The sequence below is a fragment of the Bacillus rossius genome, chromosome 1 (assembly GCF_032445375.1).
Source record: "Bacillus rossius redtenbacheri isolate Brsri chromosome 1, Brsri_v3, whole genome shotgun sequence".
Taxonomy (NCBI): domain Eukaryota; kingdom Metazoa; phylum Arthropoda; class Insecta; order Phasmatodea; family Bacillidae; genus Bacillus; species Bacillus rossius.
This window is the reverse complement of record NC_086330.1, coordinates 361281342-361307643: the sequence shown is the minus strand read 5'-3', so window position 1 is coordinate 361307643 and position 26302 is coordinate 361281342. Positions and strand designations below refer to the sequence as shown.

Below are 26302 nucleotides of genomic sequence, written 5' to 3'. Positions count from 1 at the left end.
TCTATATGATTTTGTTTCGAACACAATATTTTGCAAATTGAGCAAACAAACCAATTGATAGTGAAAGAAAGATAAAGCAATATAGCAACTAAATACCACCCCTTTTTAGTTTTGAATGACATTTTGCAACAAATTCCTGTTCAGATTTAAGATATGTCTCAAAGGAATAAATAAAATCAATAATATTTCGATAAATACACAAAAATACGTTTTTTTAATCAATTTACACCCCCCCCCCTGTAAATTTCCGAACCAATGGTATATCGCTTGAAAGAGTACACGTGTTTGAAAAATTCATGAGAGTCATTAAACTGCCATTTCCCAAAAGTTATTTCATTACATAAAATACTTTGTTTTCCGAAGAAATGATCTAACCTACCATTTACCCGTAATGTTCTCAGAAATGATAGAAGAAAAAATTCAGCTGTGAAGACTAAAAACGTGGATGAAGTTACGATTAAGAAAAGTGCACTGGTTTGCTTCAGTAAGTGTCGGAGAAAAAAGCATGGGCGAGTTGCTTAACTTGCAGACCATATTAATTCAAAAATGATAATGCTTAGAAGTGTAAGTTAAACACGTAAATCAGTATTATAGACTACACTGTATTATTGTTCAGACTTCAAGCTTTTGTCTAATAAATATAAATGCGAATGATACGTGAAAGAAACAGTTTCATGAATAAATGAATGAATGAGTAAGGAAGAATTTATCTTTTCGTCAACATCGAAGTCATTACAAACGGATGATGAATGAAACGGTTAAGACAGAGCGGCAACGGAATTCAATTTGTTTGTGAAACATAATAACCCCGGGCAAATCCATGAGCTCACGGCAATGTCCGACATGCCTGGGGGAGGGTGGAGGGAACCCAGAACCGAAATTCGGATCGGCTCCAGTTCGGATGGCTGAAGTGGTTGAAATTCAAACTGCCATTTTGGAACGCCCGCGCTTGTCTGCAAAGAGCAGCACGGAGCTGCACGGCGGGTTGCATATGCTCCAAGCGACTGTAATTATCGACAGATGTCAATTTCACACCACACATTGAAATGACGTGTTGCAGCCAGCTACGTGATTACGCAAGCAGTTGTCACTTCTAACCTCGCCTAACTACAGCTTTAACGCGTTTCAGGCGCTTGAAGGGCGTTTAGCACCTATAATTACGTGTTAAATATTGGTTTAAACAATTTCCACGTCATAACAATGTTATAACGTTTAATATCAAAGTTATGCCTTCATTAAAGTAGAGATCTAACATTCAAGAGATTTTCAAACACTATAATATATTGTGTATGGCCGGTATTATTACAATCATAGTTATTCCTATAAATTAAATACTAAACACCACTATAAATGCGACAACAAGCAAAAAAAACCTGCACAGACACCAATGCCAATGTCCGAGAAGGCTCTTTGGTTTCCTGTCGCGCTATACTTCAGGCAGCCAGTTACAAACTTAGGTATTCCTCTAAATTACAAATTACGCTGTAAGGAAAACAAATTTGGAAAGATGATGGAAAGTAGTTGCGTATTTCGATTCTGTCATGCCTCCTCTTAAATATTTATGTCAAACATTGCTCTGCTTGTACATTTTTTCGTCAATTTCATTTATTAACAACCAGTGTTTCTTTTAACCTAATGACTACCAGACCAGGTCAATTGATTAATTAAACATTAAAGGATTGAAACATTCCTGGTTACAATGCAATGGTGCTTGAAATTCCATTACAATTTTAATTTCTCTAAGATAACATTACTTTATATTTGTGTCGTATACCTCCTATGATATTTGAGAATTTTGGCACTTCAATAAAAGACCGAAAATTTATGCGAGATAAATACGTAATAATTATGCCAGTCGTCGCAATCAGCATTGCCTTTTAGTCCTGATTGTTTCAGTAGTAATGAAATCCAAGCTACCAAAAACTTTAAAAGTAGGACTTCTACAGCTAATTATGCAATAAATGCAAAGGATACTTATCCTTCTAAAATGAATATAATGTTAATTCTAAAAAGTCTACCAGTAGAGAAATGTTTCGTCTAATTTTATAAAACAAAGTCTCTATCCACGTTTGTCTATTTTCTTACTTCTTATAAACTTCACAACTCATTTTGATTGGTTTTCACCATCATTTAGAGAATTTCTTCCGGAAGGTTTTTGTGTATAAAACATTCGTATTAAATATTTAAAGATAGTAAATAAGTCTTGGTGTTTTGTAATCAAGTTGTAAAAATACGCTTTTAGGGTGCTTACATGGCTTAATGCTGAATTATACATGACTAGTACATCAAATAAATGCACCACAGAATTGTATTACTTAAAAAGCCCTACAGGAAAGTCCGCGATCGCATATGTCTATATTTTAAAGATGACCCACAGACACCAGGAATAGATTTGAGCGTTGAGTGCTTTTCACATGGACAGCTACCTTCCGCATGTGACTTCTGAACAAATTCTGGTTGTTTTGTTTCGTGACAAAAAAACTGTCTAAAAAGATGACAAAGAAATTATTTAGTTATAGGCAGTGCGTGTTAGCAGGTAAATGATTTCTGAAAACACCGGTCACTTACGAGAACGTGATATTTTATAGTTGATCATATCCGTGGGAAGTCGAGCTATAACATACTATTTTTGTACAGTTCTGCTGGCAAACAAACCATTCACTGTAGTGCTCAAATATTTTTTCAAGGCATAATTTGCGCGCGTGATCTATATACATTCTTAGCATATGGCCCTATGCTAGAGCCATTTGCAAGTCATCGCTGCGTTTTTAGAGGTCGTTAAAAAAAACACGAAAAACAGTTAAGGAAGAGATAATATTTAGCAAAATGAGCAAAGAAACCAATTAATAGTGGGGAAAAAAAAGCAATATAGCAACTAAATACCACCCCTTTCAGTTTTGAATTCTATTTTGCAACAAATGCTTGTTAAGATTTAAGATAAATCTCAAAGGAAAAAAATAATTAATAATATTTCGATAACCACACTAATAAAAATCAGACTTTTTAAAATCATTTTACAGACCTCCCTCCAACCCATAAATTCGTGAACCAATGGTTTATCGCTTGAAAGAGTACACGGGTTTGAAAAATTCATGCGAGTCATTAAGCTGCCATTTCTCAAAAGTCTTTTCCATTACATAAAATACTTTGTTTCCCAAAGAAATAATACAACTTAAAATTTACCCGCAATGTTCTCAGAAATTATGGGGGGGGGGGGAAAGAAATTCAGCTGTCAAGACTAAAAACGTGGATGAAGTTATAATTAAGAAAAGTGAACTGGTTTGTGGGACATGCTATAAGCGAAACCCGATCACTGTGGATTACAGTTAGTAATAGAAAAGACACGGGGACACCATTGTGGAAAGGGTCGTTGCTGAGTAACATAAAAGACATGGAGACACTATCAATGAGAGGGTCGATGGTTGGTAATAGAAAAGAAATGGGAACACTATTATGGAAAGGGTCGTTGCTGAGTAACATAAAATACATGGAGACACTATCGTTGAGAGGGTCGATGGTTGGTAATAGAAAAGACACGGGGACACTATTGTGGAAAGGGTCGTTTCTGAGTTAACATAAAAGACATGGAGACACTAACGATGAGAGGGTCGATGGTTGGTAATAGAAAAGAAATGGGAACCCTATTATGGAAAGGGTCGTTGCTGAGTAACATAAAATACATGGAGACACTATCGTTGAGAGGGTCGATGGTTTGTAATAGAAAAGACACGGGGACACTATTGTGGTGGAAAGAGTCGTTGCTGAGCAACATAAAAGACATGGAGACACTATCGTTGAGAGGGTCGGTGGTTGGTATTAGAAAAGACACAGGGACACTATTGTGGAAAGAGTCGTTGCTGAGCAACATAAAAGACATGGAGACACTATCGTTGAGAGGGTCGATGGTTGGTAATAGAAGACACGGAAACACTATTGTGGAAAGGGTCGTTTCTGTGTTAACATAAAATACATGGAGACACTATCGATGAGAGGGTCGATGGTTGGTAATAGAAAAGACACGGGGACACTATTGTGGAAAGGGTCGTTGCTGAGTTAACATAAAAGACATGGAGACACTATCGTTGAGAGGGTCGATGGTTGGTAATAGAAAAGACACGGGGACACTATTGTGGAAAGGATCGTTGCTGAGCAACATAAAAGACATGGAGACACTATCGTTGAGAGGGTCGATGGTTTGTAATAGAAAAGACACGGGGACACTATTGTGGTGGAAAGAGTCGTTGCTGAGCAACATAAAAGACATGGAGACACTATCGTTGAGAGGGTCGGTGGTTGGTATTAGAAAAGACACGGGGACACTATTGTGGAAAGAGTCGTTGCTGAGCAACATTAAAGACATGGAGACACTATCGTTGAGAGGGTCGATGGTTGGTAATAGAAGACACTGAAACACTATTGTGGAAAGGGTCGTTTGTGTTAACATAAAATACATGGAGACACTATCGATGAGAGGGTCGATGGTTGGTAATAGAAAAGACACGGGGACACTATTGTGGAAAGGGTCGTTGCTGAGTTAACATAAAAGACATGGAGACACTATCGTTGAGAGGGTCGATGGTTGGTAATAGAAAAGACACAGGGACACTATTGTGGAAAGGATCGTTGCTGAGCAACATAAAAGACATGGAGACACTATCGTTGAGAGGGTCGATGGTTGGTAATAGAAAAGACACGGAGACTCTATCGTTGAGAGGGTCGATTGTTGGTAATAGAAAAGACACGGAGACACTTGTTGCGGAGAGGGTGCAGACAGAGACTTGAGCAGGCCGCACCGGCAGACTCACCTGCGCCTCGCCGAGTCCCAGCTCGATCATCTCCAGCGACTTCTGCACGAGCCCCTGCTTCTCCTCGACCACGTTCTGCGCGCGGTCGGCGGCCAGCTCCAGGCTCGACGTCAGCCCGTTCAGGATGGAGTTGTGCTCGTTCTTGAGCGCCTCCAGACCCTGCACCACCGTCTTCGTGTTGGTCACGATCTCCTCCTGCGTCATCTGCGTCATTCTGCCGATGTGTTCTATCTTCTTCCTGCGGACAGACGACGGCATCCCCGTCAGCACACTCCCTTCACGACAATCTACTGACCACGCACACAGTTCAACCCTCCCTAAACCTGCCATCTTTACACTCTAATAACTGCCCCGTATCGTGGCCAAGACATCTTTGCAAGGTTGCATAAAAAAATCATCGAAAATGTACCTTAAATATATATACATTTTTTAGTAGAAATATGGGTACGTGTTTAGCAAGAATTTTGTATTTTGGACATTACAAGGTGAAGGAAACAGGTAATCAGGCTTAATACTGAATTAAATTAAGTTTAAATAAAAAGTAAATGTTTTTTATAGTAAAATGCTAGTATCTGTTCTCCTCGAGAATATATCCCATGAAGATGTACGAAACTTAAACTTAAACCCTGTCTTAAATGATGCATTATATAGGTTACTTCGAACTACGAGCTGAATTTGGGAGAGTGGTCCTAAAAACTGTTTTTATAATATTGTCAAGGCGAGTAATAAATCACTAAAAGTAGCTTAAAAAATCAAACCTGGGATTAGAATTCTAAGAAAGTGTTTATTGCTTATTACTCTACAAACAGGGAAGAACTGTTGGATTTAAGTAACATATTGTTTCAAAAAAAAAAAGAATTCATTCACGCGACCGACGTTTATTTACAAAACGCTCAGCCAACGTAACTGGAAAATATACGTTCAACATAAACTCAAAAATAAGCAGAGAACATTTACTCTAAGCAGCATTTCAAACACTTAATAACAAATAACAGCGGGCTCTCCAGCTAACGGGCTCAATGCGAGAGCAAGCTGCTAACAGGAAGCACTGATCGCTGATAAGATAAACCTACTATCCAAGAGTCAAACGCCCAAATAATCCCAAAACGTGCATTTTAGTGCATTTTCTGCTGAAAAATTAAAAGTTAGGTTAAGTATGTTACATAAACAATTTACAAAAAAATGCAAAAATTCCTTCTTTATTTATAGGTTTTCGCACGCCTAGATTATAAATAAAACGAAAGTCTGTTTTTTTTCTTTTTGAGGAAGGTAGGTTTTATCGTGCATAGGTTACCGTAACTGAAACGCAGCTTGGTAAGGTTAGATCGTTACAAAAGTTATACGTAAAATCCTTATTTAATAAGGTATTAAAATTCTTGAGGGGAAAAAAAACAATATTTTCCCCCTTTCGGGAGGGTAGGTATTCAGATGTCTTGTTAATTGAAACTAAAATTGAAGGTTGATTAGGTTTGGTCCGCTATATTGAAAATAATCAAAAATTGCAAAAAGTAATAATTCTCAAAATGTCCTCCCCCCCCCCCCCTCCCTAACCCAAAAAAAAACAAACGCAAATTCATACCTCGGATTAGAAAGAACGATCGGCGAACTTCGGATATGTTCGGGGACTGATCGCGGGTCGGTGAATCTTAAGGTGTCCCTTGTAAGTAGCGCCGGTGACTGAGGGGGAGAGAGCGGGCGAGTAATCGACCCGCGCGCGCAGAATTCATGGCCCTCGCGCGCCGCACAGCCATGAATACATTAACTGCTGCTTCGTGGAAACAACGCCCTCGCGTCGGGAGCGTTCGGGGCTGGGTAAACGACTCCGTGCAGGAGTCTTGGAGCGGGGGGGCTCGCAAGTCTCTTCTTCTTCGGCGACTGTTCTCACTCCTAGCCATTCAAACTGCCGTGAGCACATTCGCCGGCATTCGCTGTTGGAACGAAGCAGCACAACTGAGCTGTGCGCAGCGGGAGTTCGGGGAAACAAGCGGCAGTCTAGTTAACTTGGAAAAACCAAACTCGTGGAAAAAACGACGGTAGAATAACAAGTTGACTTTTAAAAATCGCAATAAAATGGCCAATGGTTTGTTATTAAAATATAACCCAAAAATTAAATAACGAAAACATATCAGTTTAATAGAATTAATACTTCTGCGTTTACAAATTTTTTAATTGCAACTCAATTCACACGAACAGAAAATCCCAGCAAAAAAAATGACAAACCTCATAGATTTAAAACTTTTTTGATTAATGGAAACTGGACGAAATATCACATGGGATATAAAATAAACTGAAAGATGTCATATGTGCGTCATGACAATTTGTTGCCGTTTACAATAAAATAAAAATTCGCATTAGTTAAGGCAGAGTTCGCATATTAAAAGGCTTTTGAAGACCACGACATATTGGCAGTAGTATTTAAGTTTTTTTTTAAATAAAAATCATTAATTCAGTATTAAAACCCAATTACTTCACAGAAGAACAACAAACTATTTGTAGCAGCCAGTTGGTCAACAAGGTTTGTGTTTTTATTGTCCAGACTAGTAACTGTTAAGAAATTTTTACCTTAAATTCACAAAGAGCACTGGTTATAAATTATCCAGGGATCTTAGTCAATTTACGGTTATCACCGTCCATGGCCACTCCTCGTGCCCACAGCTGCAAACGATAGTGGGAGGTTTAGAGAGTTAAATTAACATTCCCTTTCTGATCACCGCTTGCGCTGGATAAAACCATCTTTTTGTGACAAACTGGCTCCAAAAGTCATTGGCTCCAAGTGTTCCAATGCTCCAAGTGCTCCAATGCTCAAAGTGCTTCAAGTGCTCCAATGCTCAAAGTGCTTCAAGTACTCCAAGTTCCAACAGCTCCAAGTGCTCCAAGTGCTGCAACAACTTCAAGTGCTAAAACTGCATTTGGCTCCAACTGAATTCAATTTCATTTTGATCGAACTTGCCACGATTGCTGGAATATCTTTATTACTACTCTCGATTTTGTTAAGTCATTGGTGATGATTTTTACTTCTTTAAGTTAGAAGTTTTATTTTGAGAACTCAGAACAATTAGTTTCTGCACTGTCAGTAATTGCAACCAACAAAGAATATCCCGCTAAAATAAACGAAGCTATCTTCGTCGTTCCAGATAACTTGATGTTCGTATGAACGTCTCTGCATTTCGACCCCGGCGTTTTATTCAGCTGGAAACAGAGCAAACATGCACGAGGAAGAGTTTTGGTTGTTGATTTGACACATTTTTTAAGATTTTGTTTATGCTACAGGATGAATATTGTGAGTAAATTCACGAGGGTACGTTGAATTTTCGCAACCAGTGTTTTTCGTTAATTTAGGTTAAAATTGTAACAGTGTGGTAACGGGCTTTTTCCTCACTAACACCCCCCCCCTCCACCACAATAAGCAAACTGTATCACAAAAACTATGTGGCCTTCAAGAGGGCAGTGCGGTCACGCACCTGCGAGAGTTGACCAAACGCCTTCGTTCAGCGCCATTTTCGCCTTTTCCCTTGCTTTTAAGGCCAACCTCTCACGATCAGGGCAGCTCCTAATTCAGACTGCTGAAGCCTCCCCCACATACGATCAGCTTTGTTTCTGCTGGATGAATCGTTTCATCGTATAATATGGAAGAAACTTTGGATGTTGTGAATGAAGTTGTAGCCTACTTTTAGTTTGAAAATAAAAAATAAAAAAAATTGGTTGTCTGTAAAGTCGGTTTACGGACGATAGTTTAACGTGACGTCATAACAAAACATTGATGAAATGATTGCATACTTTTATGAATAAAATTGAATCATTTTTATTGAATTATCACTATTTTGTATGTATACAAAGAAGGAGTGAAATGAAATCTACAATTTAATTGATAAATTTACTTTCATTTTCACTCATTAATTCAAATATGTTTATTACTTTAACGAAGAGATCATTTTAACTATAACTTTTATACATGTTTGCTATTTAACTCCTTCCAATCTGTGTTATTCTGTTAAGGATAGGACGATGATAGGAAAAGTAGGAAACGAATGGGAGTGTTTCAAGTTTAATGTGCCTCGAAAAAGTCAAATCGATGGTTGTTCCAATCGAGTGTAAGAGAGAGAGATGCGGCGCAAGCGTACAATGAGCATAACGGGACACAGCGTAACGGGACAATGAGTCATCGTTTTTCGTGCGTGCAGCCGGCGTTCATCGATTTATTAGACGTTGTCACGTCAAAAAATAGCAAAACAACTAAAGAACATAAACAAATAAGTCTGCAAAACACTCGGTTGATGGACTAACTGTTTTGACTGACGGTTTGGACGGGCGAGATGCTGTTCCCACAGTTCGGACTGACGACTCTCGAGCCCACGGTCCGATCTGACGGGAAGCCATCAGTTCGTCAGTCCTTCAGTCCTTGCTCAAACACGACAGAACAAACTGATAAGTACGAACTGACAGTTCCGACTGATAAGTACGAACTGACAGTTCGCACTTATCGTGTGTGGGGGGCCTTTACGTGATAATTCCTGCGACCGATTCTTTACAACAGAGCACAGAAAGTCATGTCAATTTAGTTCATAATTCAGGCTTACAATTTTTTTTCTACGCAGTGCTTTAAAACCGTTTAAAATCCAAGCTTTTGGCGATATTTTTAAAAGGAAGCCACAATAACTCTAGTTTCGTGCTTAAACTGTTACCCCGAAGGAAAAAAAAAAACACAACTCAGTAAATATGAAACTGTGACAACTGGCCTATTATATATCGATGATTTGTTTGCGTAATAACTTTGTTTGAAGCGATTTAAATAATTTACTGATATAAATTTTCGTTGCAAGAACGTGAATTTCTTAATTTAATTTTTTTTAATCGTGCTTTACCGTCTCGTAAATGACGGTAACACACGATAAACAGTTCTATAAGAGAGAAAAAATCAGCCACGGCATATAGTAGCCATTTTTTTTTCCTGGAGTGTTTCAAAAACACGGAAAACGGTAATCAGGATGAACATGATCGCTATTCTGGAATGAGAGTACGTTGTCTTGCCACTGCAACACTTTCGCTCTGTTTCTTGTTAGTTTAGAACTGAGCTCCCCGGACAACGCCCACGAGAACACACACGATGCGCAGAGCTTCAGAAGAAACCGCGTGATTTAAAACCTGCTCAAGATATCCGAGTGGTGTCTCTTTACGAAGATCATTTAAGAATATGCCGAAGGCGAATTGGTAGGTATGTTTCCGTATGTCATTTATAAACTGCATTATTAAGAGAGTGAAAATGTCTAAATCAGGTGTTTTCAGAATAATTTTCAGACATTAAAAATCCGCTACAGATTCTTAAAAGCACCCAAGGGCCTTGCATTACATCTTTATCTTCATTTATCCCTCATCTAATGTTATGTTTCTCGCTCAAATCCCATCGTTTCCCTATGCACGACGAGAAGACTGCGCGCCAGTTCAGAGCCTTGCGCTTAGAGGCGACATCGTGCTAGGAGCACCAGCAAGCGTCGCACTTATCCCGTTAGGGAATCATTGGTTTAAAAAAAAAAAAAAAAACGTCAAATTATTTTTCCCCGATAACTGTCCTAGTTCCATTTCTGGGTTGAACTGTGCACACCCCAATTTTTTTCCGAGCGCTGGAAGGAATTTAAATTCGAATCCGATACTACGGTGCGCAGACAACAGGCACTACACCACGCAAAGGCAAACTCTTCATGAGGCTCCACGAGAAACTTTTTAATAAAAAAAAATTGGCCGTGGTTGAGAAGAGTTTGGGAATCGCTGGACGCAAGCGGCTAGTAAATTCGTGGGCTGGAACCGATGCTGAAATCACTACAACGCGACAGACGACATGCTACGGACGCGATGAGAGAGCATAGTTTCGTATTGTAAACATGTAGTTTTTAAACCGAGCGGAAAACCGAAACGAGAATATATAAAAAGATCACTGCCATTACAATGCACCACATATTCGAGACCGCAATCGTTTTTTCCAATTTGGTTTCAAGTTGTTTAAATAATTGTACGTGAAAGTATTTTCGTGATTGAAAAAAAAACTGAATTAAGAGGAAAAAAACAGAAATTCACGTAATATAATAACCAACGCACCAGTTTAACCATTCTTAGATTAAGAAATTCTGGTGATCATTTCAGTACCATCGCTACCCGCGAAGACTTTATGATAAGGACGCCGCGTCCGTGAGTCTTGCACTGTCGATTTTTCGTCGAACGCGGTTGGTTAACAAAATATTTATTGACGTGACAACGTCTAATAAATCGATGAACGCCGGCTGCACGCACGAAAAAGTGTCCCGTTAAGCACCTTGTCCCGTTACGCTCATTGTACGCTTGCGCCGCATCTATCTCTCTTCCACTCGATTGGAACAACCATCGATTTGACTTTTTCGAGGCACATTAAACTTGAAACACTTCCATTCGTTTCCTACATTTCCTATCATCGTCCTATCCTTAACAGAATAACACAGATTGGAAGAAGTTAAATAGCAAACATGTATAAAAGTTATAGTTAAAATAATCTATTCGTTAAAGTAATAAACATATTTGAATTAATGAGTGCAAATAAAAGTAAAATTATCATTTAAATTGTAGATTTCATTTCACTCCATACAAAATAGTGATAATTCAATAAAAATGATTCAATTTTATTCATAAAAGTATGCAATCATTTCATCAATGTTTTGATATAACGTTGTCACGTTAAACTATCGTCCGTAAACCGACTTTACAGGCAACCAATTTTTTTTACATGCTTTATATTAGCTTCACCTGTATGTTTGTCTGTCCGTCTGTAACTCTTTCGACTAAGTTTTCTTTTCTTGCAAAGCACATACTTTTACCAGTTTCAATTGTTCCTTCCTCTGTGCTAGCCTTTCAGCTTGCTTAACCACGCCGAAAAAAAAAATGTTTTTTTCTTTTTTCCGGTAAATTCTAAGATTATATCCATACATCTAACTGTAAATGATTGTCTGTCCGTCTGTAACTCTTTCGACTAAGAGTGAGTGTCTCATGATTGTAAAATGTCCCACCAATTTTATTACGCTCGTTAGCCGAGCGGTCTAAGGCGCGCGACTTCTGTGACGTTAGCTTTCGGATTCAGCGATCGCGGGTTCTACTCCAGACCACGCCGAAAAAAAAAAATTTTTTCCGGTAAATTCTAAGATTATATCCATACATCTAACTGTAAATGATTCGGAGAGACTTTACCATTTCTTTGTGACGTTGCAACTCCAAATAGTTATCTCAGATGGTAATAGGTAGTGTCGGTAACTCATTTCCCTATGATAATTATACATAAATATAGTTTAAAAAACTAAAAAAAAAGCTTTTAAAGAATATCAAACTAAAAAGTTAAAAATAAATATAGTTTAAAAAACTAAAGAAACATGCTTTTAAAGATTATCAAACTAAAAAGTAAAAAATAATTTTAAAATTTAATTTATGACAATAGTATATAAGCAATACTAGTATAAATGAGAAAAAAGCATGGGGCGCTTAATATACAAAACATATGGCACAAAGCGCATCAAGCTTTTTTCTCATTTATACTAGTATTGCTTATATACTATTGTCATAAATTAAATTTTAAAATTATTTTTTACTTTTTAGTTTGATAATCTTTAAAAGCATGTTTCTTTAGTTTTTTAAACTATATTTTTTTATTTGATTTGCTTCGCGTCGCAGCTCACCCATCGTGCTGCCGTGATTCCGGCGAAGGAAGTCGGACAGTCGGACAGCCGGACAGGAAATAGCGACGCCGCGCCCACAGGAACTACCTGGTTAATTTCCGTCGCCGCGTGGGACAGCCTGAACGCGCGACGCCTCGTCGACCTCGTCCGGCTCAAAACGGTCAAAAAAAGGGGGAAAGGGAAGGGATCAGTTTTCTGAATTCAATCTCTTCAATGGGGGAGACAGACCCATGGTACCACACAATAATGAAATCTTAAGATGATGCAGTGTCACTATTTCATAATAAGTTCCTTTCAACGTGTTGAAATGCCAACAACCAACCTGCTGGTACTTTATTTTTTTCAGAAATTTGTTGTTTATATATAGTTTCCTATTTCTTTAGTACGTCGGAAGGGAGGTCAGCTATCCCCTCACTTTTTGCCACTTTAAGTCGCAATATTCATCTGTCACGACAGGCGCGCAATGAGCTGCAAGGCGCAGTACGGGTTAACGCAGTTAAATAAATAAATAAATAAATAAATAAATAAAGCATAGTTGTCCACGTATATTGGATAGAAGTTCAGTGTGGCAGTTATTTAAAAAATAACAAGCGTAAAACTAGTGCGATTAATTTAACACCAAATACTACTCGAAAAAACAAATAAACACTAACATTTTCTGTAACTAGTTAAAAAAAAATATATAAAACATATATAATTTTGCAAACTATTAACATTTAAAATGCTAAAATAAGTTTAAGGATTTTTATTTATGTTAAATAGGCTATTTCAAAAGGTTTGCCTTTTAATTACATAAGCTATGTTTACTATACAAAACGGTGGTACATACTGTACTTCAGAAGTGTCACTAAAGCTTTCTGTTTCCGCAATAAATAATAATCCGTAATTTCGTAACTGGAAGACTAAATCAGTAATGATTACGTAAAATTCGTAAAACTTGGCATCACTGCAACCGTCATCCTTTCAGTCGCACGGACTACCAAACAAAAAAAAAAAAACAAAATTGTACTTTTTACATGGAAAATCCTTGGAAACCCAGTTCCCAACAATATGACTTGTAAAACTGCAAGGCAGAGCATTTGTAAAATTACAAACGGTATTAAGCTCTGCTTTGCATCCTACAAGTGATAAACGTTGGCAACTGAGTTTCCAAGGACTATCCATCTAAAAATACAAAAGAAAATTATAGTGTAGACGTGCTCAGGATTTCACTGTCGTGTTCTTCCATTTTATTTTCAGCACTGTTTAGTTCCAACTAATCTTTTTTTTTCCCCCAGTGCAAAACTATACACAAAGAGAAAACTTGACTATATGTAGGCATGCATGCGTACAGCACGCAAACAAATTCCAGCTGAACAACCCGAATGTGGTTTCTGCTCGTCATATCAGTGCTACTACTGTAGCCGGACACACACCCGGGCAGGGCCTGTTCGCCCGAAGGGAAGTATCGACCCCGAGGTGCCAGCACGCCGCAGAGGGGAGATTGCAGCGATGCATAATGCAGGCCGACTCTCCCCCTCCCCGCGGACACGGAAAAGGACCGAGGAAAACCAGCGCCGCTATGCCCGTCGAGTTCACGGTCGATTGAACCTTTTCGGAAGCCCGGCCCTCCTGAAAGCTGTGTTCCCCGCCCCGTCGGGCATTGTTCCGGCACAAAGTTGACAACCAGGGGGTGGCGTAACAAAGCGAGGGTGACTCATTACATAAACCAAACTGACAAGTTACTTCTGTTTTATGTCCATAAAAGAATGTCCCAGTAATAAAATGTAATAGTCTCAACTGTTAGCGTTGTGAAGTGTTAGTTCAAGGTCACAATTAAAGAGTAACTCAGTTTTATATAAGAGCATGAGCTAGGACTGTTTTGGTTTTTTTTCGCTTGCAACGCCATCTACACAAAATGGCGCCCCCTGAGCTAATTTCTGAAATTTGCTAAAAACGAATCTGTAATTTCAGTTCGACATGCGTTCCCCTTTGGACACTCTTCGTACAAGAGTGGTTGAAGATACTGACGGTTGGATTGGTCGTAATGGTCGAGACAACAGAGCTCTTTTTCGATGGCCTTCACGTTCACCTGACAAAAAGCCATGCGATTTTCAACTCTTTTTTTTTTTTTCAATAACCTACACGAAATAATCTTCAACTATCACGCCAAGGGAAAAACCATTTCAGTGGCGTAAGTAAGACTTACGCCAGCTTGCAAGTTGTCACTTGCAGCGAAGGAAAGTATTAATTATTACTCCATATAATTGAGCTGCAACGTTCTTGCTTTTAAATTTGCCTTACATGTCCAACCTGTCGGGTCGTTGCGATGGTTAGAAATTTATATTTGAACGTTTGTTTCACTTGTCGAAAACTCTGTCTTCTTCTTCTTATCCCCCCCCCCCCGCAAGGTTCCGGATTGGATGTTGTGTTACGCCACCACAAAACTGCGGAAGGCAACTGCGAACCATCGTAGAATCATCTAGTCAGATCGCCCTGATCACGCCGTGGACATCCAATCCAACCTCCAAGTTGTTTAACTCATAATTTCCATACCAACCACAAATCATTAGTATTATGAAATAGCTGCTTTACACTTCTCCCCACGCAATACATACAAAACAAAAATGGCTGGAATACTATAATTAAACATTGGTGTTGACAACTACTCTTAGTACATCTTTCCATTTGTATTCTAGCCCGACTCTGGTATCATGCGTGTCCTTAACGGAGACAGTGACTGACGATAATCACTACCATTACATGGGAGACCAGTGAGAGCGCATTTTCGCGGTCGTCGCAAGTTTCTTTTTTGTTGCAACTCCAAGGAACACAAGCTGTCTCTCGAGTTAGGGGAACAACGCATGCGCATTACGTACGCCTTCGACTATTTATCAACGAATAGTCAAAAAATTATAAAAACATGGGCAGGTACATGGCAAATTTAAAATAGTTTGAACTGAAGTATTTTCTTTTTGTAAAAGTAAATTTCCATTTTTTTTTTGTAAACCTGTGTTTTCTATACAGTTACAAGAATAGTAACATAGTACAGCAGACTTCCTATAACCCGGCATGTTCAAAGAACTTCGTAAGGTGCCGGATTACTGAAAATGCTGTATTATCGGGAAGTATCTCCCGCGATCGCTGAACGCTAAGATGTAGAAAAAAAAATGCATCTGTAAGATGATGTTTCGCTGCAAATACTGTCTAGTAACACAGGGATGAACAAATTTTTTTTCCTAACCTAACTAAAACTAAGTGTATTTTGGAGAGGTCCGGGTTAGGGAGGGACCTAGGTGCGTCTCAGGCCGAAGCCTATACGCCTAGTCATGCTGGGATTAGCCATGCAGGGAGAGGGTAGCATGCATCATGTGCTAGGAGGAGATTGGCCAGTCAAGGCAGCGATTGGCGCCATGACTAACTCCCCTCACTCTTAAATCTAGACTATAACTAGAGATAGGTTGGGCCCAGGTAAAACCTGCATAGACACAGGGAAAACCTTGGGCACATTCATGCTGGATGCAAATTGGCATGCATTACGTGTATACATTTCAAGAGAAGTGCACCGATCACTGCCGAGCGATTCCGGTTCTCGCCGAACGCTTCCGACTCCTCGTCCCGGGCCGCGCATAGCACTTCCGACAACTACTTACGTGCGTACGTAAAGACGTTTTTTCAACCTTAGCTTGGTTGGCTAGAGTCCGTACATTACTCACTGATGCCGGATCATCGGCCATTCCGAACCTTGGATGCCGGGATCATCGGAAGTCTACTGTAATACAAAAATAAACTGCGAGTCTTTCATTATTTGCCAGTGATGTGTAACATGGATTTGGATCTGATCTTCGACAAGGAATTGTATTAAAATACTGTCCATCTTCTTAAAAATCATTAAACAGTTAATACTATATTTGTGAATGTATATATATGTATAATTTATTCTAAGAAAATGTATTGGTATATATATTTAAATTGTGTCTTCGTTAGTTTAGGTTATTAAATATATTTAAATCTTTATAACTTTAGCATTAGATCTAAAAAAATTGCCTTTTTATATTATGCCTTTAATATATTATACTTTAGGTAGCTCATGTGTATCATACATGCTAATTTTTTTTTGTTATTTTCATATTTGTACTGATTATGTTAATTCAGTTTTTAATGAAATGTATTTGTGACAATTTTTGGTATGTCTAGGCTATAATATTTATCACGTTTATTTTGCATATACCTAGTTAGTAAAGGGAAAGCCTAAGATGTACATCAAGGTCTGTCCCTGCCCGAACACGCCCGAATATTCACCTTCGGCCAACCTCGGGTTTATTTATATATATTTATATTTCTCTGTTTAGTTTAATGTAGCTATACTAACCTAACTAACCGTCTATAGTGTTTTAAAGTGTTTTTAATGTAGCTAACCTAACCGACCACTTTTAATATTTGAATTCATTTTTCCTGCGAAAAAAATTAAACAAATCCCGAGGTTGGCCGAAGGTGAATATTCGGGCGTGTTCGGGCAGGGACAGAACTTGATGGACATCTTAGGCTTTTCTTAGGAAAGATGCGCGTGGTTAAGTGTAAGACAAGGCGGCGCGCCTTAACTTCGGCACTATGAATAAGGCAATTAATAAATAAATATGAAGTTTCTTTCCCTTTGGCTTGGCGAACGCCGCGGTGCCGGGCCTGCGCGCGACGAGGCGGCGTGGCGCAGTCCGCCGGATCCGGCGGGGACCCAGGAATAGCCGGCCACCCTCCAGGTGAGGCACGCGGCCCAGGGGGGAGGGGCGGGGGCGCGGGACGGAAATAGCGGCGGCGCCGCCGTCAACGCGCTCCAGCCAATCCCGACACAGCGGATATCCCTCGCCACCGACAAACGTCACCCGTACTGTTATCTTTAAAAGATTTGTGCAATGGGAGTGCATGACTTGATGTAAGTTTTTGGACATACGCCACCCGTACTGCACATCGAATTCAACAATTCTCGAAAGTGGTACCCATACCCAACCTTCACTTATGATCTACCGAAACTCATTCATTTACGTTCCAGCCCGTTTTCCATAATGCACTCCCGAATTTCGAGAAACCAGCGAGAACCCATCCGAGTGTCGAATCTGTAGCGTTACTGTCGCTTTAGGTAGATTTCAAAAGGATATAATATACTGCAGTCTTTACCATTGCGTGTGTTACGGAAAAGGTTCCACCTAGTTTTTTTTTTTTTCGTTTCAAGGCCTTAAGACCCCAAAAACATCGAAAGCTCAAAAGGTGTGCATGGACACCATAACTGGAATAAATAATAGCATCTCGTAGGCTCTTTTTTTCTGCCAAGTAATCACTTCAGACACGTGGTTCGATGCCTGGCAAAACAGTCGGACCACCGAGGCCCGCCACTGCTGTGGCGATGCCTGAGCATCGCTCGGTGTTTGTTTACCGAACACCGAGTCACCTGGAGGTGTTCACAACGACAACGTCCGCCATGTTCACTCCACTTGCGAGAAATAAGGGTTGGGTCCCGGCGGGTAGCCTTGGTGGAAGAGGAGTGATGCAGCAGTTAGAGGTGTCCACCTAGTCACAAAGTGGTGCTAATAGCTCTACCTCCTCCAAGCGCAAAGCTCTGGACTGGCGCGCAGTCTTCTCGTCGAGCGTATGAAGTCCCGCGAGTTGCTTCCAAGAATATCACGCCTTAAGAGGCCGTGTCACAAATTTGCGCTCCTATCTATATCAATGTTATTTTAAAAGGCAGTTTTTCTCAAAGTCTATAAGAGGTAGGGGCCGGAAATTTTGCCTACTGAAAGTATACAATACATTTAACATAACCACTTTTTTCAAATTTAGTTATCATATCATATATTATTTCTGTGATGAAAATAATATTATCAATATTTTGATTTGTCCAGATACATTGAAATTTTGCTTATATTTATAATTATTTAGCAAAAACTGAAAACGCCATTGAAATGTATTGCACATTACCTTCCGATCAGTGTCTTCATGATCATGATGGGTTTATAAACCTGGGTGTAATCAAGTCTTTAACAATTACATGACAACATTTATACTTAATAATTTGGAGATATGCCTTTTCTATCCTCAGCCCCTGAGCTTTTACTATCTGGTCTGGCGACGGACCTGACACTCTTCAACCACCCCAGGGGTCTCCGATTGCACATCTTATCAAAAAAAAAAAGCTGTTCGTTCATTTGTTTTTGTGTTCGAGCGAAGGTTTACTTCTCCATAAGTGCCACAGTCTTCACACATTTATGCCAAGGGAATATTCCGCTGATGTGACGCTATACGAATGTATTATTCGCGACCATACAACTTTTTTGTTTGTCATCGGGAAAATGACGCCGCAGTTTGATTTTTTGTGGTGATATAAAATAAATTTTCTTGCTAGGGAATGTTCATTTTGAATTGAGCATTTTTAAATGTCAGCGTAGAATATGCTTATCTGCCCATTTTGTTTCTTTCCATAATAATGAGTAAAGTTAACATTGTCATAGACATTTTATTATATTCGTTTGCCGTCCAAGTACAAATGTCACACTATATCGCACGTAATTCTATTTTTTTACTAATTTGTTACTTGTCATTTTATTTAAGTTATAAATAACAGTAATAAAAATTATTACTTAATAGTCCAGAATAGAGATTGAGTTATTATTCATTTAATAGGAGTTTAAAATATGGTACTACATACATATTTATATTATCTTGTTGTCTTCTTTGTAACTTTACTGGAAGAATGGCATTTGGTATGTATGTTAACTCACAATGAAAATACTTCAGAAGTACTCAATTAACAGTGAACAACCTAGGGCCTATACTAATTTCATTATGTTCATGAAATATAATTGATATTACTAATAATGAACTGTATGTGTTTTGCGTAGAGATATCGTACGAACTGTATGTGGTACAGACCAACATTAGCTAAGACTCTGTAAATAAGTAATTTCAGTTAATGTGTAGAGAATATTAAAAGTTAGAAATAATGATATATATATAAAACAATGCAGAGTAATCAGCATAAAAATAGAAGTTGTTTTTACGTAGCGCCTACTGGAATGTATATTTTGTGTTGAATTATGTGGTATGATTAGTATTCTCTTATTGTAAGATGTGTTTTGTTAAAATCTTATAAAACATCACTTACTGTTGAAGGATTTTCATTTTTTTTGTGATGATCTTACTTAAACAAGTTTTAATTATATTACACATGTATATTTTAAAAGCATTTTAATGTATACTTATAGAATTGTAATAGGCTTTATACGGACTCTCACGATGCATGTGAGCATCTATAATTAATAGAGACCGGAAAAATTCGCGGATTCATTCGGCGATAGGCTAGAAGTCAAATACATATACCTTTTAGATGATTTTGCTATTGGCTTACTGTTCATCTGGCCGAATCTCAACCAATTATAAAACACCGACCAAAGAAGGATCGAATCACAGACAAACAAGCTGAGACGACTAACAAGTCAGCAGCAAATGAACTGCCGTTATTTGCCCGAGTGTACAGGGGAATGTGCAGTCTATCCTGAAGGCCGTCGAAACCGCGAATTTTTCCGGTCCCTAATCTACATCAATATTATGGCCGTTTCACAAGATCAAATATTTATTGAATTCAATCTGTTGCATTCATTGTACATGATTTTCGATATGTACATTGAATTCAATACAAATTGAAGATGTTACTCAACTAAGCTTATTCTTATTAACTTATAAGTATTTTGTTTGTTCAGTACATAAAAGTAAAAGATTCGTTATTATTTAAATAATGAGCATCTTTAAGCAATAACGTTTTCAAAATATTTACATAAACATAATGGAATATATTTTTTAAATACTTTATATCTACGATCACATCAACGGCAGTATTATGTAATCAATGAGGTAATGAAATATCCTGAAAGGATATTTTCTTCTCTGTAAAGTAAATTTGTAATGCAGCCCTCTTAATGTTAGTCTTGTGAGTTATTTCGTCTTCTAATATGCTACAGCAATGTATAAAATTAAGTTTTCTTAGTGTTTTAGTCTTGTGTAATGTGATAAATTCAATATTTTTTTTGTATGTTCGTATTCATAAAGGTAGGCTACATATCGTATTAAGATAAATAGTAATATTTTAAATTTAAATTCTTTGAAACAACGTCGATAAGAGGTTCACCTACCTCTGTTAAACTGTATGATGGTGCATTGTAAAAAATTAGGTAGTCTGACTTAAGTGAGATTGTATTTAGATTGTGTGTGATGCATATGCAATATCTAAGCATATGCATTTATGTTATTATCCTTTTAAAACGTTACATGATGAATTTCGTATACTTTTTAATGTCAACATTATTTTTCACGGACTATTACATCCAGATAAAGAATAATTACCACATGTTTGAAGATTAATTGTATTCCGATACGTTTAAAGTATTAAAATTTTTAGTTTTAGTTTTAGATACGACTCATACTACATTTGTTAAAGTGAGGTTTCTTGATTCTGAATCCCTGCATCTGCAATTTCCTAGTGAGCCGCCGGTCAGATTGTCATCCTCTCAGATTGTCGAGGAACCAGATACATTTTTCGTCGAGTAAACTCGAGCTGTCAACCTTCCCACTAATCCTGTGATAAGGGTATAGTAGCTTTATCACGCGCTGCGGCTACAGTTCCTTCGGTTGAAAAAGCCACTAAATCTCACTGTTAAAAGAGAGAACTTCTAGAGCAGAATATTGGAAATAAACATTTACTGACACGGCCTCTTAAGAGGCCTATACAGACAGGGCGCAACTCCGCCAGCGGGTTCTTAGCTAACGATATCGTGCAGGGTGGGCGGGACAAAGCTGGGAGGAGGAGACGTGGATTGGTTATCTTGGCGGCGCGTCACTTCGACTGGGAGGCGGAGTGGGGGAAACACTTTCCACCCCGCCGTCATTCCAACTTGCAGTGTCTTTTGGGAAAGATCGCGGTGTTCCGTACCCGCTATCGCTCTGTCCTCGAGTCTCGTGTTGTCGCGGTGTCGCGTTACCTTCGAGGCACAGTTATTTACTATACGTCAGTGGATAAAGGCCACACTTGGCGTTGTGTTGAGCGCATTGCCCACCAACTTCCCAATTCTCTCTCCCGGCCAGGTTATTTACACCAGACAAGACTATTTGCTGGAGTATTTCTTCTCAGAGATCTCTCATTTTCCTTGCTTTCGGAGCTGCGCCGATCTTTCATTGCAAGTTCTATGGAGCTGTCAAAACTACGCAACTCATATCCATATAACGAATCAAATGCATTTTCCGTTATATTTAACCAAAAATGTTACATATGTTAATATCATAGTCGGAAATATGTAGGCCTACATGTTACCTAGTCAAAAATAATGCATACATAGCATAGCAAGTGCGCTTACCTATGCATAAACAACAGAGGTACGCATACGCGGACACATGCACACTTCCTTGCTGGGAAATTTTTCGTTTGTAGTTTTAAACCTTGCTGACTAAGAAATTAAAATTGATTTGTGCCAATTATTGGCAAGCAATGATTTACTTAAATGATTAAGTTGTGACTTATTGAGTTATGTAATAATTCAGTTATACACTTGGGTCTGGTTATCCTTCAAGTTGTGTGCTATTACGTGTCCACCAGCAACAAAGTAATATGATTACCATCAAATAAAGAATAATATTTTCCAAATTTTCAATTTTATACTATGTACGAACGTAGTTATATTATTAATGGGTTTCAGAAATAACTCATCAATAGTTTACATGATTTTTCACTCTTCCAGTATTTTTTTTAATGTATGTACTAAACTACAATTTATGATACGACTACAAACGAATCGAAGCGTGCACTGATGCAACAATCAGTCAACAAACATTCGTACATAAAAATATGTTAGTTTCAACAACAGGTTGAAATGCATCTCTTAGCTCAACGAAGTCATATAACATAGTCACAGGTACTATTTGTTGCTGCAAATTGTATTTAAAGTTTGCAAAATTACGGAACTAGTCGTCTAAGTCATCCGAAACGTGGTGACGTTATGAGGCAAAAATCGTAATTTTGTTCACCCGGACTTTCCCCATTCTATAACATGAAGTGAGTATACAGGAAGATGTGTGGCGTTTACGGTGAGTGACTAGTGTTCACAATTTTTATTCCAAACGTACACAAACCGGTTGTTTGTGAATAGTTTTTTTTTTTTGTAATAATGACGCGATAACTCAGCATGTCAAATAATGTATTTGTAACTCCTTATTCCTTTAGAAATAGAATCTTTGCAATATTGTCAATATCAATTATTAGCGATTTTAAAAAAAAGTATGGTAAAGATAATATGTGCCAAAATGCATTTTCAATACGACACAGAATCATGTTATTTTTTCTACATTTTGTACATGTTTAGATTGTTTACAATTTGCTATTTAAAATATTTGTATGCATCTCCACCCAATAACTGTTCAGAAAATAACAATCATCGATTTATCTGTACAAATTATTTTTGGCTTTTATGAAGAAAAACAAAGTTAATGTATGATGTTGTACAAATACATCTTCTTTAATCAAATATAATTGAATTTGAACACAATTACACACCACAAAGATAAAAACATGCGTTTATGGATACAGTTGGGTACATTTAGATGGTCTGCTTTTACAAGCATAATTTAACAGCACACTGACTTTATATTTTCTTATATAATAAAGTTACATCGCAATAAATAATTTGAGAAAAAATACATAGGTATTATATTCCCCCATTTTTTAAGAAGCTAAGCTACAGAAGTAATTAATGAGCAGCTGAACAAGTCTTGACAGCAGCAAATTTTTTTCTTGCTCTTTTTTCAATAGCGTCAATAATGTATGGAGGGTCTCGAATTTCCATGCTCCTCGTATGCCTAGGGTCCACCAGTTCTGGCAAAATGCAGTTATAATAGAATTTTGTAAGATGTGGTTCCATCTCTTGTTTCCAAAAATTGTCATCCCTTTCAATTCGAAATATTGCCATCTCTTTTTCAACTGATGTCCAAACACCAAAAATGCAATATTCCCTCTCTGAAATGTGCAGCTGTCCCTGAACTTGATAAAAATATGAATGTGTTTTTTTCAGTTTCAGTTCATCTCCTTCGAAACTCAGATATCGGATGTTCCCTTGTTTAACTGCTGCAGTAACATCTTTTCCAATTGCAGATGATGGACACTTAACTTCTGCAAGACCCTTTTCTCCAATAACACCATCCGGAGTGGCACCCAAGAAAGGCAATTCCTTGTCAATGAAGAGTCCACTTTTTCCAACCTTAATTCCTTCTTGTTTTTCTAGTTGTTCTATAGCCATTACCTCAAACTTTTTACCATGATAAATTGCAGGCACGTTCAAAATATCGGAGGTATAAACAATACTGCGAACTAAGTTCGCGCAGCTTGTTGATGCACGTCTACGCATATTATGCGTAGGAACACCGACAGTCATGTTGCACATATTACAAAAAAATACTATAATAGATGAAAATCCTTTTCGAATTTCTTTTTTTACACACATATTTGCAAGAGTACACCCAAACGATTTATTATGCTGACTTGCTTCCGTGAGTTTTCGTAAGAAGTACGACATATCTACAAATCTGACACCGTACAACACTTCTTCAGTTTTCTCTTCGTCATTTGAAAACACTCTTTCACCCTGAGAACAGCTACTTGGTGAGGATGTGGATGTTTGCTGCTTTTGGAGTATCAAACCGTTGTCTTCCTTTACATGTTCAATATATTCATCCAAATGTTGATATTTTCTTGGAGTAATGAATAAACTGTTCGGCTGAAATCATCCATAAATACATTATTTTTGAATAACTTATATCTATTAATGTAACTAAAAATCATGTTATATTTCTATGTGCATAAAATATGTATATATTATTGTTTCCCAAGTTACGAATAAAAAAGGAGTATTGATAGCAGTAAAAGCAGTAAATAGTAGCTGTAGTATTTTTAATAGTTTTTTGTCCAATGTATGATGCATACTTTGAAAAGTCTTGCTACAATATAAACATTTTTAGTGCTTAAGTCAGTGTTCTTAAGAATGCTGTTTGTGTTTTAACTGGGTATGGTGTATCACTATTAAGTAAGGTAAAAAAAATATACTGTCTATTGTCACTAAATGGGGATAAGATTTTTTACTGTCTTCATTTATTAGCCCTGTTTTTAGTGAAATTTCAGATAAAAAAATATTTATGTAGTTTGAGTAGTGTAATTTTTCAATTTAAGTATAGCCTATTTGTAAAGTTAAATTATAACTTAACTGTAAATTTTTTAACAGGTCAATATAATTAAAAGCAATATCATTGTCATTCAGCTAACCTGATTGCTTGTCTCTGAATTGTTGATACATCTACTGTCTACAGTTGGCTCATTCCTGTCTACCAGCTCGTATGGAATGTCAATGGCTCCTTCGGTGGTTGACCAGAAAGAACATCCTGCTTCCATCTCAAATAGTTTCAGAGGCGGTTGCATTTCTGTGTAAGACACGGCTGTAGAGCTGAAAGAGCCACATTACAGTCGCAATAACATTTAACTATTTATATTGATTTATTTAGATAGAAACATAGTTTCGAAAGAATATCTAGTTTTGTGTAATAGTATAACTACCGGACCGTGTGCAAATGATACGAAGGAAAAAAAGTAAACAATTTTTCAGGAAATAGTTGAAGAAAGAAAAATAGCATGTATTAATTTGTAATTAACTTATTTTTAAAGTGGCCTAAGGGACTTACATACACTGTCCATCTTCATTGTGCAGGACATTGGCTACAGAGTAGTTATTCTCTTCATCTGAAGTGTCATTTTCTCTTGAAGAAATTTCTTGTGCCTTATTTACTCCCTGGCTGCCAAGGTGACTTCGTGAGTCTCTGCCTTCCGGAACTTGATAAATGCAGCTATCAAGTTTAATTTTTTTCCTGCAATACATAAAATTTATCCTTTTTTTAATACCTAGACTTCTTTATTTTTTGTGCCATTGAAGTGGTCGGTGCGCGTCACTTGAACTTCGCGCCGCGCGGCGGACTTCGGCGCTCCTTCCCTTCCTACCTTCCCCCCCCTATCTGCGTCCAGTGCTGTGTTTTGTCTTCCCCTCGTGAGGTGTCCGCGCATGCGCGTGGCGCCCTCTTGCTTAATTAAAACTAGGTGTAATGCCTTGAAGGCAATTCTTGTTCGTTAGCAGTCAGTCGGTGCTGGTCGTGAATTAAGCATGTAGTCTGATACTTGCTTTAGAGAGAGTGTGTGACAGCGGGGAGAATGCACGTAAGTGTTGTAAGGTGGTGACCCTTACAGTAATGTAAACGGTACTTGGTAATAGCTGTATTATAAATTCCATTTCGGCGTCACCGTCTAAATTCAATTTGGCATTTATTGTTTTCCTTGATCGTTTTTGTATTAATACCATGCATAGTTTGTTTGACGTCTCTCCCCGTCTGGTCTACAGTCTTCGTTAGGACTTGTTTTTTCGTAATGAATTTAATGTATTAATATGTAAATTTTCCTTTTATATCATGCCTTATCATGCTTTACAGTAAGCTTATACCGCCTAGTGTAGGTTAGGCCGCGGTCGCCTGCATGTTCATTTGACGTTTTTGTATTCTCTAATGAGGCATGTTAGTGTTCTTTATCCTTGTGTGTAAGCGTTAATACTTAATTGTAAAATTTCTTATCAAGTTAATATTATGTATTCAATCAAGCATTTAATCCTAAAGAAAACATGGATATGTGTTCACGTATTTTGCCGTAGCATTTGTACCGCTAATTTTTCTTGCTATCAGTATTATTAAAAACCCAGTATTACTCTTGTA

At 37.9% G+C, this 26302-nt stretch overlaps 1 protein-coding gene across 14 annotated transcripts in view; it reads right to left on the bottom strand.

The window, feature by feature from the left end:
• The window catches only part of LOC134528296 (kinesin light chain), a 247810-nt gene that overhangs the window by 105592 nt on the left and 115916 nt on the right, over positions 1–26302 (bottom strand). For all 14 annotated transcript variants that reach the window (XM_063361796.1, XM_063361802.1, XM_063361793.1 and 11 more), the window contains one exon: positions 4806–5043. In XM_063361796.1, the coding sequence (XP_063217866.1) occupies positions 4806–5043 (238 nt within the window). The remainder of the gene's footprint in view (positions 1–4805; positions 5044–26302) is intronic.